Source organism: Haemaphysalis longicornis, unplaced genomic scaffold (genome assembly GCF_048455015.1).
Source record: "Haemaphysalis longicornis isolate Haplotype H1 unplaced genomic scaffold, Haemaphysalis longicornis Haplotype H1 scaffold_2, whole genome shotgun sequence".
Classification (NCBI taxonomy): domain Eukaryota; kingdom Metazoa; phylum Arthropoda; class Arachnida; order Ixodida; family Ixodidae; genus Haemaphysalis; species Haemaphysalis longicornis.
In genome coordinates this window covers 188,194,740-188,213,357 of record NW_027526295.1, presented here as the reverse complement: position 1 = coordinate 188,213,357, position 18,618 = coordinate 188,194,740, and the positions used below count along the sequence as shown (strand labels likewise).

General features: G+C 45.4%; 1 protein-coding gene across 1 annotated transcript; it reads right to left on the bottom strand.

Annotated features, from left to right (window-relative positions):
* Positions 1–276: 276 nt before the first annotated feature.
* LOC144167565 (uncharacterized) lies at positions 277–14,064 on the bottom strand. The gene is made up of 5 exons (XM_077696792.1): positions 13,907–14,064; positions 10,477–10,536; positions 9,512–9,524; positions 9,363–9,403; positions 277–789 (listed from the first exon to the last, which is right to left on the bottom strand). The coding sequence occupies exons 2-5, from the start codon at positions 10,523–10,525 to the stop codon at positions 530–532; spliced, it is 363 nt and encodes a 120-aa protein (XP_077552918.1). The 5' UTR covers positions 10,526–10,536; positions 13,907–14,064; the 3' UTR covers positions 277–529.
* Positions 14,065–18,618: the final 4,554 nt, after the last annotated feature.

Below are 18,618 nucleotides of genomic sequence, written 5' to 3'. Positions count from 1 at the left end.
TGTCGCGTGTGTGGATCGTAAAGGGCTACTGCGGCCGACAGTTTTTGGGATTTTGAACAGAATTCGAGGGAGTCAAGGACAGTGACGACGATCCCGCCGTGGCTTGCTGCCGCCGTGGGAAACGACCAAGGGAAAGAGCACGCACGGGCCGTCCAGTGTATTTCGGCTGCCCTCGAAAAGCAGCGCCCAACCGAAAGCGCCAGTTGCCCACTAGCGCCCCCAGCACAGGGGCAGACGCGGGTGCCAGAATATTGTCATTGATAATTGATATTGATATTGTTAACACCAACGAACACATTTATTTTTCTGGATGTAGCAATAAGCACTTTTTCTCTAGAAGCTAGCGGTTCGGAATACCTTAAATTCACATCGACAGCCATTATGTTCGAAGTACCGCAAAAACATGTTAGTGGATGTCTTCCCCACTCCATCGCTGCCTGCTATGGATAAAGATACTTTCTGTTATTTAAAAAAATTATTTCAATACAGGCGTTGTGTTCCTCGATACTCTAGCGTTTTTTAAACACAACTAATTTTTTTTGTTTCTAATTTCCCTGGCTGCGTCGACGATCTTGCCGATGGCACCAACAGCGTCACCGATCCCTTCTAAGAGATCTCCGATAAAATATTCTTCGCTGGTGTCCTTTCCTTCCACGAGGCTCGAGGCTTGAAGATCTTTTAAAGTGCGTTGCAGCTCTTCCACACTGGCTGATCCAGTTTGTGCTTGAAGAATCTTTCCCAGTTTCTCGATGGCGATTTCAGCTTTCTTCAGGGTGACACTTTCTTTCCCTGAGGGGTGAAAAGAAAGATGGGACAAACACCATTCGAATTATCCATAATGTCACTTCATCGAGTTCACTCGAGCAAAGTTTATACCTGTCAGATGACAGACCAGCATTTTATTTCGTGTATTCGTTGTCGTTTGTTAAGCATTTATCCCCTGTAGACTCTTTGTGTGACGAATGCGCAATAACGGAAAATGTTCATGCGTACGACGCAAAACAAATGAGACCAGACATTTAATGCCCATAAGTAGGACACGCAAGAAATGACTAACTAGACGCGACATTTAGTGAATCAACATTCTTTGTTTACTGATATGTGGTCGCATACCACTGGCGCGTCACATGCATGTCCGGCACCTTTAAAGGGACACTGAAGTGATTTGTAAACATTGCGGGATTGCTAGCACCAATTGTTGTCCGGAGTCTATAGGCCATGTTTGGACCACTCTGAGTGTGTTTACGCGAATTTATTTAGTAGAGAAATCTGTTTGAAAATGGTGTCCTCCTCTCTGCATCCTCGCCCACTTTCTGTGGCGTTTTCGTGTGACGTCAGGAGGAAATGACTTGGCTTGACTGCACTACTTCACGGCTCGCCGCCCTTCCAACAGAGTCAGTCAGCTCAGCGTTTAGTCCGCCGGCCGCCTACGGGTCGTCGCAATTCGTTCGCTCAGTTGAAACTAAGTCACGACACGCTTGTGAATGGAAGAATGTACCTTTAGTTAGTTAGTTTGTAGACTGTATCAATCTGCAAGTCCAAGTCGCTCCACACAAGCGGTGCACAAGCGCACATGCGACGCTTCGCTGACTGATACGCTAGTAGGGAAATCTAAGGCCACTTGAAGGCGGGAGAAGAGTCAGCGCAGTCAATATAGTACTAACGAAATAAAATCAACGGAAATTTTTATCCTACAGCATAAAGCTATGAAGAAACAGTTTTTTGCACTGGGTGAACAAGCACAGCGGTCAGCAGCACGACCACACATCTGCGAACGCTTTTCCGCCCAAGAATTGCAATTGCTAGACGTAAGATATTATAAACCTTTGGGGGACGCTTACTGCACGATCGCTATACAACAAATAGTCACCTAATCTGCTTTAAATGCTAAAACTAAATAAAAGTGTAAACTGGATATACTTTATATACCTTACATTTCTACGAGGAATCAACTTTTACTGAGCCCAAAAAGAAATCGGTGGTGCACGCTGGCAACAGACGGGGTGGTCCCCTATTTACGGGACAGTGTCGACTGCGCTGGCTCGTGGTCGAGTGGTCTGAATGGCTAGGTATGTTAATTTTCAAGTTGCCAGTTCGAATGCCCGAGGGTACATTCTTTTTTTTTGTAAGTTGGTTTTTTCGTTTTCGCCCGATGTTTTATATACTGAGTTCACCATTTTTGGGCCGTAATATGCACTGCTCCACGAGCGAGTTCGTAGAACGCGCGCAGACTGGCACTGACGGGCTAGCGGGTTCTCGTTGGCGTGCTGTTGCCATCAGCACCGACTGCTTGCGGGCAGCGGGTACACACCAGAATAAGCACACGCTTGGCCTGGTGCGAACATGCTTTTTACAATACAGGCTTCAGTGAGGCAAGCTCCAAATACGGGGAAAAACGCATGGCATTTGAGCGTCTGCGGCGACGCGGAGGGCGTTCATCCACTGTGTCGGCCTCGGCTAGTGATTGCTATGATTCCCGTCCTGGGAGGCTTATCTTGGGCATTTTACAGCCGCCAACATGGCAGAAGCACGCTATGGCGATTATTGAGATATCGGAAATGCCCATCCAACGATGACGTCCGATGTCAAGCATGTCGTTTTACAGAACCGAAACCGAAACTTGCTTGAATGCTAATCTTGGACATCATTCAATCACGGTACCCCTTTTTTCCGACGTCACAGCCTTTAGTTGGTGCGGCCGCCGCAGACCGCTCACGGTAGTTTTTCTTCTTTCAGGCGTTATAAAATAATTACCAACTTATCAACCGGATAAACTATGCAAAGTGTGTTAATTTGAGCTAGCCTACGCAGTGCGAGCAAAAACTTAAGCTTGAAAAATTCACTTAAGTGTCCCTTTAAAGGGGTCATGCAGATAGAATACAAGTTTGTTTTATACAAAATATTTCGTGTTTTATGGTGCCCCCAGCGCTTGTGCGGAAGCAAATTACGCTTTATTCGCTGAGAAATTGTTAGAGTTGAAATTTTGATTCTCCCGCCAAAACGTGTGTTTTTGTGACGTCTGCAGTGATGGCGTCACAAGAACAGGCCTTCAAGCGAAACGTAGTGCGCAATTAGGTTCGGCAGCCGGCCGCGGAACCTTGTTTACCGTCAGCCTTCCTAGATGACGCTACCATACCGCGCCGAGCCGTTTTCTATCTCGGCCTTGTTTTTGATCATATTTGCACCTGGCTTGTTTTTGCTAAGTTAGAAAACAATCGTTTCGTCAAACGTGGTGTTCGCTCGACAGGTATGGTCACGTATGACACCGTCGCTTACGGAAATCCGCCAGTGTCGTTTGAAACAAACCCAAAGCGCCGTACTGCTGTGCAGCTAAAACAACCATAGAGCGCGCAGTACCAACAGCAGTACGCATCGGTACTTCTATGTCTACGTCTACCTTCGTAACTTTCATTGTTTACCCCACCATTCTCACGGGTTATCATCATTCATTCCGTGGATATGGCGTGATTTTTTATTATTAGATTGCTTATTTGAGTGAAGTGTGCGTTAAATGTTGTGTATGATTTTAACAAGGCAATCTTTCGAACGAAGCAAACTTGTGTGTGCCTTTGAATGTTTGTGTTTGCATTTGATTATGAATGGAAAGTTCCCATACAAATATTTTATACAATTTGAAACCTTCACTGCTAATGAAAAATTAAAGCCATTCCGCTCACTGTGAAAGCTGTCGGAAGTGCAGAGCAGTGATTCGACATAATGGGCTGTACCGCCTTAATCCGCTTACGGTTACCACCCCATGCAATTCAAATTTCCGCCTTCGCAGTGCTCGCGCGCTCCCTGCCTGAAACTACGCCAGCGGGAGATCTGTTCTCTTTGTGGTTTTCTCCCCGCACGTGCCGGCGTTGCGCTGCTGCATTTTGCGTTTAATCGTAAAAACCAACCCAACGGGCGTCCTTAACAAAAGGAATGTGGGTGCTGCCGGTTAATTACGTATATTTTTCCTCAAATGTACGTATAGTTTTCTTTGCCATAATCAACGGGAAGATGTATGACAAGCGCTAGTGCTTAACGAGTTTTCGAACGCTTATCTATACCTATAAAAAGAAGTGCCCGACTGACTGACTGACTGACTGACTGACTGACTGACTGACTGACTGACTGACTGACTGACTGGCTGACTGACTAACTGACTCATCAACGCCCAGCCAAAACTGTTAGATCTAGAGACTTGAAATTTCATGAGTTTATTTGCGTCATTGAGTAGGTGCTCACTGAGGTGGGCTTTTATGAAATTGCACTTCTAACCGCGGAAAAGGGCGGAATTGTGATTTCGCGAATTCGTGATTTTTTCGGTCACCCATTCACATATCAAAGAGCTTTTTGCTTATATATGTTGCCCTTAAGAATATCTAAAAAGTAGTTTTTGGATTTCACCCTAACCTACACTAGCGAGGTGATTCCGCATTCCGAAAATAAAATGGTGTTCCTAAACATTCTCAAATAAATCTTTCACTGATTCAGTTATCCAACTGATTTTTGCTGTCATATGCTACTCATACAAATGCACAGAACCACGTTTAAGAATTTGGCCGTGCGATGCCGAGAAAAGGGCCAAATTGTTTTTTTTTTTTTTTTACAAATTACACGGCTGACGAGCCAAAAAGGCCTAATAGGTTATATACACGTCAAGCCAAACTGCTCTTTCAAACGGCTACAGATTTCAAGGGCACATTCTGATTACGGTGTTGGAGGTCAATATTTCTGAAAATTTTAAAAATGTCACCATGGGGAGAGTGAAAAGCGGTAAAATAGTTTTTCAGATATTAATTTTTTTAGCGCCCGCCATTGGAGATATCGAACTGGTCTTTGTTGAGATAGTCAACTTACTCAGCTGTCTAAACACTGTTCTACAACATTTTTCAATGAACACCCTCCCAGTAGAGGCAAGCAGGATTTCGGGAAAACACTGTGTTTTTAGACATTCTTAAATAACCACAGAGCGAGTTGATCTCTTCCCATCATTTTTTTCTTGAAAATGCTGCCCATTTAATCGCCCAAAAACCAATTTCAGGATATTGTCTTAACATGCGCCCAAGAAGGCCAGCGAGATTTCTTTATCTGACCCTTTGGACATAAAATTCAGTTGAGTTTTCCCGCGCTCGCATAGCGGTCGCCATCTGTTGACACCTTCGGCAACTACGCGTCTCCCGTAGCAGCTGGTGCGTTCTGCATCCCTTTAGACGTAAAATTCAGTTGAGTTTTCCCGCGTTCACTAAGCGTTCACCATCTGTTGATACCTTCGGCAACTACGCGTCTCCCGTAGGAGCCGGTGTCCTCTATACCTATAAAAAAAGGTGCCCGACTGACTGACTGACTGACTCACTCACTCAAAACGTCCGCCAAAACAGTCAGATCTAGAGACTTGAAATTTCGCGAGTTTATTTGCGTCATTGAGAGATGCTCACTAAGGCGGGTTTTTCAGAAATTGCACTCCTAACCTCGGAAAAGGGCGAAATTGTGGTTTCGCAAATTCGTGATTTTCTTGGTCACCCATTCACATATCGAAGATATTTTTGCTGATTAATGTAGCGCTTAAGAATATCTAAAAAGTGGTTTTTGGATTTCACCCTAACCTACACTAGCGAGGTGATTCCGCATTCCGGAAATAAAATGGTGTTCCTAAACATTCTTAAATAAATCTTTCACCAATTCAGTTATCCAACTGATTTTTTCTGGCATATGTTACTCATACAAATGCACAGAACCACTTTTAAGAATTTGGCCGTGCGACGCCGTTAAAAGGGCCAACATGTTTTTTTACAAATGACATGGCTGACGAGCCAAGAAACGCCTAAAGGTTATGTACACGTCAAGCCAAACTGCTCTTTCAAACGGCTACAGATTTCAAGGGTACATTCTGATTACGGTGTTGGAGTTCAATATTTCTGAAAATTTTAAACATTTTACCATAGGGAGGGTGAAAAGCGGTAAAATAGTTTTTCATATATTAATTTTTTTTACCGCCCGCCATTGGAGATATGGAACTGGCTTTTGTTGAGATAGGCAACTTACTCAGCTATCTAAACACGGTCCTACAACAATTTTCAATGACCCCTCCCAATAGAGGCAAGCAGTATTTCGGGAAAACACCGTGTTTTTACACATCCACACAGCGAGTTGATATCTCCCTATCGTTTTTTTCTTGAAAATGCTGCCCATTTAATCGCCCAAAAACGTATTTCGGGATTTTGTCTTAACATGCGCCCAAGAAGGCCAGCGAGATTTTTCAATCTCCATCCCTTTGGACGTAAAATTCAGTTCAGTTTTCCCGCGTTCGCTTAGCGGTCGCCATCTGTTGACACCTTCGGCAACTACGCGTTTCTCATAGTACACAGTGTCATCTGCATCCCTTTAGACGTAAAATTCAGTTGAGTTTTCCCGCGTTCGCTTAGCGGTCGCCATCTATTGACACCACGGGTTGACACCTTCGGAAATACGCGCCTCCCATAGAGCCGGTGTCATATATCATAAACGTAAAAGAGAAGATGTACCAGTAAAAGCGCAAAGGATAGCCCTGGGCATCTGTTGGGACTTCCTGCAACCCCGCGCCTCCCGTAGGAAGCCCATGTGACTTATAATAAAACTGTACCGAGGAGCATCGTTTATATCTTCTGAGATTGCGCTTCCTACGAGCAAGAATACCACTCACCCAGCCGGCCTCCATCGTGTGTTTCCAGCGCAATCTCCTGCCGAATTCAAGTTGTGTTCAAAACCTGGCACTCTTCCTCGTATCATATTAAGACTGCAAGCAAACCAAGATCCTCCTTCTTCCATCTACTTTTCCCACCCTTGAGCTGTTGGAGACCCTGGTCACTAACAGCGATCTGGATGTCCCGACAATACTTCCTCCAGAGCGATGGCTGCCCGCTCATCACATGGCTTTCTGAAATGGGGAACCACTCCCACTTTGCCGGCTCAATAAACCTTTTATCACTCACTCACTCACTCGCTCGACGGTACCTTCTTGGTGCAATTTGTTTAGCGAGAGTTGGAGTAAGACACGAGTGCCAGTCGTTTCACATTACCACGACGCGCCTGCAGTTGAAGCCCATGGACTGACAGCAGGCATGCGCTCCCGAGTGTGTACCACTTCCCAATGAAGTAGGCTAATATTACGACTAACAAATAAACGAACTTGTGTTGTACCCATTGCTGCCCGTAATATAATGGCCCACCCGAGCACCGCCGGGTACTACCGCTAGTGACTGTATAAACCGATTGGCTTTCGAAGCCTCTGGGGCACGCCCCGAAAAACAGCCTTACCCCGTGGCTCCGCCTTGGCGCTCTATATACTTGGGTCGAGCGAATGAGCTAGGACGACAAGGCGGGCGCCTAAAGTGCTCTGCACTTAATATCCGACAAGAGAGCTTGGACCCTCTGCGGTGGCTCAGCGGCTAAGGCGTTCTGCTGCTAAGCCAAACACTCCTGTTCGACCTCAGCAGCGGTTTACGCTTTTCGAAATGAGGTGAAAAGCGAAAATGCCTGTGGGTTAACTTTGCGGCGAACGTAAAGAATCCCGAGTTTGTAAAAATTATTCAGGAGCCCTCCACTACGACGGTGCTCATAAACAGGGTATCGGTGCGTTAAGCGCCATAGTCGGAATATCAGCCATGGGCGTAGGAAGGGAATAAAGAGGAGGCCATGCATTCAGAATATTTTTGGCCCAACGTGACAGATTAAGCTTAATTTCGGAAGCACAAAATAGAATTTCCCCCAGTTCAACTACGTAGGATTCCACATTCGCGTAATGAATAAAATCGACCGATTAAATGAATGCAAATGAATAGAAGAAGGAATGGCCAGAGCAGGAGCACTGGTCAGAAAAAAATATCGTCATTCTCTAGATAAACTGCCTCTCATACACTGAGCTGGACTCAAGACAAAATGCCCGAACATTTCTTTAAAATTGCTTAGCTTTCAATCATGTTTACATCGGCGATTTATGTTATGTTCTTGCTAAATGTTCCCAGTAATTTTGAGTTAGGAACGAGAACTGATTGATTGCACTCAACCTCTGGTGAAGTAGCTTCAGATGTTAAGGAGCAAGTCAGGCCTGTGGGGCTATAACGATGTTGGAGCGAGCGTGCATAAGCGGTGTTCATCGTGATTTGGTGTGTTGGGGATAAGGTAGTGCCGTGAAGTCTGGCTTATTTTCCTTACTGCAGACATATACCAATTTTCAGAGATCTCCCTCCTGTTGCTATGTATTGATCCATGTAAAATTCAGGGTAAATCAGTCGCCCTTCTTGTTATAAACTGTTTGATAAGTTGGCAATAATTTCCCGTCACTGACTTTTTTCTTGCTTAAAAGTTGAAGCGCCTTCTGTTGGTTGAGCTTAGACATGAAGTTAACAATGGCCGTACAGGACGTCTCGTGCAGAAATATGACGTTCTCAGACCCACCTTGTGTGCAGTTTAAGAGATTTTTAAGAAATAAGAACTCGAGCGATAGACTTAAGTGCCAGAAATATCTCAAACTTCCAACATGGACAAATTCAACAAAATTAGTAAGAACTCCTATTTCGAATATTGTGTGCAGCGACCTAAAAACACATTCTGGAAATGAAATCGAAGATTAAAAACAAATATCTAAACTACCTAATTTGCAGTGTGATGCAGCATTAATTGCGTGCACAAACATTGCAACAAAAGTCGCATAATGCATAAACATTGCTACGCTCTTTATAGTCAATTGACTTTTTTGTACCCACATTTGGTATGAGTTGCTAAACTGGGCTACCTTTTGGGGACATTGGGCTAAATTGAGGGGATAATTGCTGTATTGGTGACTTTTTGTTTCGTTTGATTTTTTTTTTCTTTTTTGTTGTTTTCATTCTTGTTTCCACTAAAGTATACTTCCAATACTATAACCATTAAATGTGTCAAATTCCTTTATAATGCATTTTATGGCAGATACAGGCTTCGCTTTACATGGTGGGGGCTCTCTCATAATTTTTTTTTGTGTCAGGTCGTTTCTTCTGTTTTTTATCGCGTCTTCGTCGTGTAAGGTGAGTGTATAAGATACATATTTCTTGTCTTCTAAGTAAATTTTTATTTCTATTTTTGGGGGTGTGGGGAAGGGTATTTCTTTCAACGAATTATTTCTATGCCATTATGACGGGAGCATATGTCACCTTCACCAGTTATGCATGTTTGTGCGCATACAAAGCGCTACACGGCTGGTTGTTTCGCGAGCTCTTTAAACAGGGTAAAGCAAAGAAACTACAACAATGGTATGGCATTACCTCGAGAATCTTCGGTTTTATAAAAGCACTTCAAAGTTAGGTGTAGTATGGCATCAGTTACGAGGATAATACAGCATATGACGAAACAAAGGTCACCTGTTGAGACGGCTGGATTTCCTGAAGCCGTTGGTGCAGCCCTGTGAGCACAATCGGACAGAATAAACAAAACACGCAATTTGCTCGATAAAAAGCCCAGAAAATTGATTTGTTGTATATTATTAAGAGATTGGTAAGTATGTACTCACATGACGGTTTCATCTGTGGTACGCATGAAAGAAAGAAGACAGAAAAATTAAAACCTCTTTTTTTAAGAGAACCATGGTTAAAACGCGACGGCTTCTCCCATGTCACTTGAGTCAAAGTCCAAAAAGCATTGTCCCCGAGTCTAAATTCCGAACTGCCAAGTTCCAAAGGCAAAGTCGCCTTCAACTCAGCCGAAGTCTTTAGTTAACTTCCAACCCTGCTTAGAGAATGTATTTCATCATTATCATCGCCAACCGTGTACTGCAAAACTATATTTGCGTATTAGAGGGGTCCGTTATGTGTGGAAAGACTTGTATTGTTATCATATGCGGTGTAAGATTTATCTGCCCTTTCTGAAACTTATTATGTAAAGTTGGCTTTTTTGCCCGCGCTATCAGTGAGGAATAGAAAGCTTCGCTGTAAAAAACCCAATAACTTTACCAAAATAATTGATACGTAAGGTGACTGGGCTCCGTCATTAAATTCTTGTCGGTTTTGTTGTAGTAGGCAGAAAACGCCGTTCACTTACACAGACCAGGAGCACTCGCCAAGAGGAGAACTGAATTTGAACAAAGATAAGTTCTATCAGCATTTCTCGACGTCAAAACTACGACACGGACGCATGACGGTTTGTGGCTTTCAAGCGCCAGAATGTGTCGAGCAAGTAATGGTTGGTTAGTATTCCTTAGTTGCTCACTTCTCTCTCATTCTTGGTTTCAGAAATACGCCTCTAGATATAACGTTGCAACGGCCACGTTTGAATCATATACGTCGGCTGTGCATGCGAGCAGAGTTAGATTTCCACAAACATCTGTAGTGTATGCTCCCTTCGTGCAGCCCGTCTCCTTGTAATCAGTAAGCTAAGTGGTATACATGCCCTATGCACAAAATATCGAGGGATGGGCGTGTAAAGACACTTCTACTTATATACTGAATCGACGGGCCTCATCAGGGCGCGTCAACTCACGGGCGAAGGCGGCCAGGCACACAAGGGTGAGGGATAGGCAGGCCTTCATGGTTGATCGGCCTGCAAGTAGAGGGTGAAGAAAGGCAGATTAAAGAAAAGTTCTTCGAAGCATATGAATGTAGTGTGGCGACGGTTCCTACTATTTTCCATTGGCGGAGGTAGGAGGGGGGGGGGGGCTATGTATACACCTTGCTGTTTTCTTTATTTCCATCTGTACCCTGATGAACGCATTTGATTGATTGTAGAGTTTACCTCGCGGTTGCAACGCAGGTGATGAGGCGCGCCGCAGTCGAGGGCTCCGGATTAATTTTGACCACCTGGGGATCTGTAACATGTGCCGAAATCTCGAACAAACGGGCGTTTTTGCTTTTCGCCTCCACCAGAAAAGCGGCCTCTGCGGCCGGGAATCCAACCTGCGACCTCGTGCTCAGCAGCACAAAGCCTGAGCCACTGAGCCATCGCGGCAAGTCTCCACCTCCCCCCCCCTCCCCCGCTCCCTGATGACGACATGGCTCCATTATCGAAAGAACAAGTGCTAATACACGCGTTATGCCGTGGTGGGTTGGACGAGGGCGGTATACAGCGAGAGTCTTGGAAGGTTTCTCGATTTTCCTTGGCATAAAGGCAATACTGATGGCACGTTTAGACACAGGGTATCGACGGCTGAAATCCTTCTTTTCGAGGTCCTTCTGGTACCAACGAATCTTCAAGTCGAATGGGAGCTATTAGAAATTTTGTCTGGATGTCGGCATTCCAGAATCAGCCATAGGAACTTGTTATTCCCTTGTAGGCTTAGTTGGGGGACTCACACCCAGACAGGCGTTAAGTAAGATGGCAGCGATCGGTTCATATTGAGAATAGGGCTACGGTATAATGCAAGCACAATTGAAAAAGACCGGTTTCAGTCTTGGTTCATTAAGAGTCACAGCCCATGAAAATGTTTGCGACATGGACGGTTGAAGTACATAACAATGACCGTTTTGTTAAGACTCGCCATTTTCCAGTAGCGCTGATTTTCGAATTCTCTGCTGCGCTTTCGTCTAGCAGGAAATGTTAGCCCGTCGCTGTGGCTCAGTGCCTAGTGCATTGTTCTGACGAGCCCAAAGACGCGGGTTTGATTCCCCGTCGCGGCAGCCGCTTTTCCGATGGAGGCGATAAGTGAAAATCCCCGTGTGTTCGAGATTTCGGTGCACGTTAAAGATCCCCACGTGGTAAAAATTAATCCGGAGCCCTCCACTACAACGCGCCTGATATCCTGTGTAGCGTCGGTGCGTTAAAACTAATAATCAATCAAAGTAAATGTTGCTTGCTCTCTCAGAATCGAACGAGCACTGGTTTGAAAATGGGTCCTAATGCTTACAAATGTTTTTGCTTTGTCTCCTCGTGTTTCAGGGCTTCCTTTGAGCCCATTCGTCCTGCTCAGGCTTCAATATTATCCGGAATAATTTCCTTGTAACAAATCCCAAAGTTATCGCCTGTACGCGCTGTGACTCGGGGTTGATTCCCAGAGGCAGTGTACGCTTTCCTAATCGAGGTGAACAGAAAAACGGTAGTGTTTGCGAGATGCCGGCGCAAGTTATCAACTAATGATGGTACAAAGTAATATGTAGCGGTTCAATATAGGGCAGGCTAGGCGCTCCTTGGATGCCTGAACCTGAAAGCACCACAGTTCAGTTTACTCCTTTTACTGTTACTTGGTTTTTCACGCTTCTGTACCTGAACTGATTGACTAGAATTTTATTTACGCCGGAGTTTCAATTATTATTTCACAGTTGCAATCGTTCGAAGAAATTTCTAAGTGCAGTGATTTTCAACCAGTAAGCAGCATTGTGGATTCCGGTATGTTTCACTGTTTTGTTCACACAGAAAAAGATTTTTTTTTTTGCCTTTGGATTCGGTCACTCTATGAGCCCAATACTTCAGGAAATGCATCAGCTGCATCAGCTACACAGCCTCAAGTATGTATTATTAGGGGCTGATTTGGACTAAGCAAACGTGGTTGATGGCGCCGATTTGTCACACAAAAGGGGCGCTGAAATCGCCCGTAAAACACGACGTTTTAGCTGTTTCAGAATGGTAAAAGTTAAAGCTTCTGCCCATCTGCACTCTCCCTCATTCCATTTTAAAGACGATAGTTTTTCTTGGGCTACTTGAACCCAGAAAGTTTGGTCTGTCTGTCTGTCTGTGACTCGATTCAGCCACACGGCCAAAGTAAAATAGATATTGCGCAATAGTCTTTTTATTCACAGTGAAATGAAAACGTCTAAGCCCGGTTTATATGTTCATACTTCTCAACTTTGTTGAACAAGAACAAGACATTACGAAAATATAAGACATGAAATTAGTACACAAAGGATATTTACAGCGTTTCTTTGTTAAAAAATTCATGGATGCTTGTTTTTTAGATAGAGAATGATATTCTACTACTATGTACGTACTGCAGAAAACCGCCGCCTACTGCTGCCCGCGCCACGTCCTGGCGGCATATGAAAAATCACGCGACAACAGCAACGAAAGGTTCCACTAGCTGGGTTTGACGTTTTGCTTGGAACGCACGTGGAGCTCGGCCCCGCAGTTCTATAAACCTTGGAGACAGCCGCCTCGATTCACGTGCGTCTCCACCGTACTGCAGCGCTGGCATCGAGGAACCCGGCCTGTAGCAGTGGAACGCGGTAAATTCCAATCGCCTTGCGCAAACATTTAGTTTGTTTACCTTGGGATGAGCGCGACGGTACAGGAACAGCATGAGAGGTGAGCGCGAGCGCAAAGGGGGGCATTTCCTTGGCCAATGTCTACAAAGACTATCGTCTTTTATCGACATTTGCAACGAAAAGAGCAGATACGCGGCCAATTTTTTTTCGCCATAGCTGTCTCCTTAATCTTGGCTGAAATGACTTTTAAAACATTACCCTCGAGAGGAATACAAACAAAACGTTCTGACGAATTCTTCCCGAGTAACATAAACTTCTTGCAGAGTGCTGTCATATGTGCAGTACGTCTTCTATATTTCCACCAGCATACAATCTCAAAGAAAGAGCTCCAGTCACCACCAGCATCAGTCTACCGTTCCCTAGTTATGTAACTTCTCTTGTGGCATTACAGTTTCTTGCCCATCAAATCAGACCTTTCAAACCTAATTAAAAATCAGTCAACAAATTTTTGGACCGTACACCCCAGCGCCAAATACACTATCCAGACACTACATTTTATGCAAGCATAAGAGGGGTGTGATCACGAAGCTAATGTCACTCATAAATCAAATTTAAAAATTTTTGTATTATCATGTCGGCAGCGAATTTATAAGGTGAAACGTGAAAGTTCTAAGTGTATGTTACATTTTTCTAGTGAAACAGTGCAGTAAGCGCCTTTTTCTATGGGTAGTATTGACTTCGCGAAAACTGCTCGCAAAGGAAGAAAAATTGGTACTTACGTGTGCTCTTGTCAGATGGAGAAGCTCCTGGATTACAAGGCTCAGGGGAAATACTCCTGGATCACAAGGCTCTCTCCTTGAGCTTATATGTGGGAAGCAGCTGACGTCCAGAGCATCACACGATATTGCGCGAGATTCCTTATCAATTCGCAGGCTCCAGACAATACATCTGCGTTACAATGGGATTAATCTGTTACACGTCACAAAGTACCCCGTTGCTTGCAGGTGTGATATTATCTCTGTAATGTTGCTTGTTCACACAGGGGGGGTAGCTTATAAGAGATCTTAGAGCATGAAACAAGAATGTAGGGTTAGTGGAAATCACCCGCCACCCCGGTCTGTTCCTCCACTCAACAGCCCACACTTACATCTAATGAGATATAGAGCTCCGCCAAGGAAGATCAGCTCGGCTGGTCCCCAGGGGCCAGGCGGTGAGAGCACCATATGAATCCCGTGAAGAGGGAGCTGCCTTCTTAAAGTGCGCAGGATGCATTGAAAACCCTGCTAATCAACTTTATTCCCCCTCGATCTCTCTCGCTGCACGTTCTCTTTGCAGCGAGTCTAAATTTGGCCCCTTTTATTGAGCAGGTCGTCTTTGAGGGTCTGACATGCAGACGGCGTACGAGAAGCACTCGTGTTTCTTGAAAGTGCAACACTGTTCGTATTTGTGACGAATGTTAATGCACTATACTTTATAACAAGCTCTATGTTTGTCGCAGTTGGTGGGGAAAGAAATGTTTAGAAGGTACCCAGCATGCATCATATGTGTTGCAGTCCTTCGAGCATTCTGAACAAGAGCTGCCAGAGTTCAGTTTTCGGCCATCCCCTGAAGGTTCCCTACCAGCCACAGGGCACTCAACCTTCTATTCGTGGATGTGGCTTCACTCAAGCACACTGTAAATTATTCCTCAGCTGTTCGTGAGCCACGTCTAACGCTGAAACCTCTACATATACCCCTGTGTTGGGTAAGATACCCTAAGTGTGCCTGTTGGAGTAACAAGAATGATTTACCGTAATTACCCGATTCTAACGCGCCCCCGATTCTAACCCGCACCCGATTTTCCTGGCAAAAAAAACCGAAAAAATTTGCACCTCCGATTGTGACGCGCACGGAACTTTGTGAGCAAGAAAAACGAATGCGAGAGAAACGGGCGATTTATTTCTCGAAATAATCTCACTCATCTCACTCCTCGTCGCTCTCCGCTGACCACAACATCTCGTTCTTGGTGCCATCAAGCGCGTTCGCGATGCCACACTTCATAACGATCGTTCAACCATGATCGATGGGATCGTGGCCCATGCCTCGCACGCCCATCCTGCGAGCTTCTCCAGAGGCGCACGCTTCAGCCGACCGCTCGTTTTGAACGCGTGAGAGCCGCTGCCGCCATTGCTGTTAGAACGATTTGACGATTTGTGTGAATTCGCCGATAGAAAAGCCTAGGCGCCTATGCTTTAGTGCCTAGAATATTCTAGGCACTATACTTATGCTTCCTGCGTCTGAAAAATCGTTGCTAAAAGCTTTGGCGCCTGCTTGAGATGGCGATGGTGATGGGCGCGACGAAATTTCCGTTGTTTCGGCAGTTTCGGTTTCGTATCCGATTCTAACGCGCATGCGATTTTTCGACATTATTTTCCGGAAAAAAAGTGCGCGTTAGAATCGGGTAATTACGGTAGTTTTGCTGTGGGCTCAAGCAGCATTTTGTGAGTTGAATTTTATCTCATAGTTGACGTTGATCCCGAGAGCACCGCAGCAGTAGTGATGTGCTTGCGCAATGGAAGTTGTTATAGTATTTAGGACGATACGGACACTTACTGTGAAATACACGTCATTCTAATGAAACGGCACTAGTCTTTAATTGGCTCTCTTAAAGGCACCTTCGCCAGCATGTACAGCCGGTAAAAGGCTTGTCTATAACACAGCTTTCGTACTCTCAGCCCTATCCTGCCCCGCCGGAGCGGGATTTGAATAAAACTACTGCGGAATTCTGAAGTCTTAGCCCTTCGCTTTTGCCTCCGACATGTTTGGAACGAGTATGTTTCCGCAGTTTTCGGATGTAGCTCGTTGAAGTCGAAATCGCTGTTATAGACAAGCGTTTTACCGACTGTACATTGTGCGGAATGCAACACTTAGGGCTACAAGGCCTACACTCGGGCCAAACAAAATGTCACGTAGTTCAAGATTGAGGCCAGCGCGTTTCATTGGCACAAGATCATTATAGTATAACGGCTATGAGGAAATCGGTAGCAATCGTCGTGGCTCGTGGCCGTTGGCCTGCGCCCTAACTATGTTAGGGTAGCCGCCTTGTTCGTACCTCCCCGAATCACCTAATTGACTCAACTTTGTATCGAATCATGCTTTTGTCCGTCGGTTTTTATTAGGCCATTGTTTATTTAGGGCGATGTTTTATTCGTGGTCTTTCTTTCAAGTTTGAGGTACTTGTGGTATCAATTTTAGTGTACAGCTCTCACGGCGTTCGCGGAACTGCGACACATGTGCGACCCGTACGCCTGCCGAAGCAACAACAACAACCGTTCGCTCCGGCTCCAGTGAACTTGCCCTTTGCGGGCTTAAACCCTCTTCTTAATCTCTGCTAGAAGAGGGGTGGGGGGGGGGGAGCTGTGACAGCGGTTTACCATGAAGGGGGATACAGCGCGGCATCATGATAGCTCCCCTTAAGAAAAGAGGTAACGATTCATCCTCACTGTAGGAGAAGTAGATGACTGAGGAGTAGATGTGCGTGTCTGTAACTTCACCATGAGGGCCCCTAACACTTTCTTTTTCCTGTGCAGTTTCTACTTGCCCTGCCACTTCGCTCGCGCACTGAAACTAACAAAAGACCATTCGCTTTAAGAGATGAACTCAACGGAACGATCAGCCACGTGCCAATGACAGCAACATGAATCGCTACGGTCAACCACCGCCGTCAGCAATTGTCGACGTTGTGTTTAGAGATAAAACTGGATGTCACGAACCTATATGTAACGAATTCCTGGATTTAATGAAGTTTTTCGATTCCCCATTGCCACCCCATTGAAGCCCATACGTTTGCGACCTCTATGTAACGAAACGTCGCGGCGGTTGACCTTGATGTAACGAAGTCGTAGAGGTGATCAGTCATTGTTTTTTGCAATTTTACTAAAAAATATACAAGAGAAAAGAACGAATTTAGCGAATACTAGCACTAACGTAAGCAGTCAGCAGCAATTAAAACGTCTGGAACGCCTTAACACGAAATTTGTCAGGATCATGATCATGACGATGATGATGAACGGAGGGCCTAACACCATGACGTGGCTAAAGTAGCAGTCACTTCTGGTTTTGCTTGTGTAGCGTGACACCCCACCAGCTACCAAGAGTAACTACCCTTCACGATTTTTTTCCATCGCTTCGAAGACTGCCGTGCGTTTTCCCGTGTGAGTGCAGTTTCGGTTCCAAACTTAACGTTTCAGGTGCTAGGCCATCCTGTCGGCGTGTAGTCGCGCGTCTACACTTCTATCTAGGGTATCGGTTCGTCGGTGATGAGTGCTGCTGCTAGAAAACGAAAAGTTCTGTCTTTTGAAGAAAAGCGCACAGTTTTAAACGCCGTCTCCGCTGGCGAGAAAGAAGAATGTCGCCGCCTGGTATAGTATCCCAGCTGGAACCCTCTCAACAATTTTGACTGCGGTAGAGAGCACCAAGTTCGGAAAAAGGCACCCTTTCCGCATAGGTTTGGTTTGTTTAGCGTGTTAAGGTGCCCAAAAGTGTCAAAAGGAAAAGTGGAACTTAAGTTACGTTTGTTAAACCGGGGGTAAGTGACCTGGCTTCTTTGGAGCACCGTGTAGGGCCTAAGCTTGTGCGAAAGCAGGAGGCGCAACTGACGCATTTCTCGCTGTGAAATAAATCCATGAAGGGGCAGTTCGCTTTCACTGATATCTAGTATTTTAGCTTCCCTTCTGCTTCAATCCCGCGAGCACTAACTTGAAACCTCCATGTAGCAAAACGCTGGATGTAGAAAAAATTGTGAACTTTTGTCGACTTTCTTACATCCAGGTTTAACTGTACTCAGTAGTGAGTGAGTGAGTGCTTTATTGATATAAAAAGTGGAAAATAAGTGCACTGGTGATATTTCGAACTGATTTGGGAGGTCACCAGCAAACAACCCAGTCCGGGGGAAGGACAGAGGGGGTATGAAATAAGATAGGTGAAAACAAATGGGGACAGAGACAGAGGGAGAGAAAGAACGAAAGAAGCAGCACGTAAGGCTAACCGGCAGGCATAGGGCTACCACCGTTGGATGAGGTAGGCCTCCTAGAAATAGGCCAAGACAAGTCGGAATACTTCCCGCCGGATGGAGTTGGTGCCCGTCAGCAAAAGGAAGTCCATCAGGGTGTGGTGGGCAGCCCGAGACCCTGGAGTGCGGCCCGAAGCTCTGCTCGCGGGGCATCGTGCTGGCGGCAGGAGCACTGGTATGCGTCCTTACGACGGCCGCCGCTCGTGGAGCCACTTTAAGTTAGCCTTCCAGGAGCACGACAGTGACAGGGCACAGCGGCCTCGTGCCTTGTAGGTCACTAATTCGTTTTATTTGTGCGGGTGAGTTAACGGAAATGTGTCCACTGTAATGACCGTCATCAGGCGGTGCTGCAATAGCCGCGGCTGCGCAATTGGCGTTTGAAAGTTAATTTCTCTTTGAGAACATTTCCGTTAGGCTGTGACATAAAAAGACGAATGCCGG

What these genes read in the sequence shown, in the direction of transcription:
- LOC144167565 (XM_077696792.1), bottom strand. Translation starts at nt 10,525, where the DNA reads ATGAAGGCCTGCCTATCCCTCACCCTTGTGTGCCTGGCCGCCTTCGCC. An exon ending in AAATCCAGCCGTCTCAACAG is followed by an intron (nt 790 to 9,362) that starts GTGACCTTTGTT and finishes TTCACCCCTCAG; the next exon opens with GGAAAGAAAGTGTCACCCTG.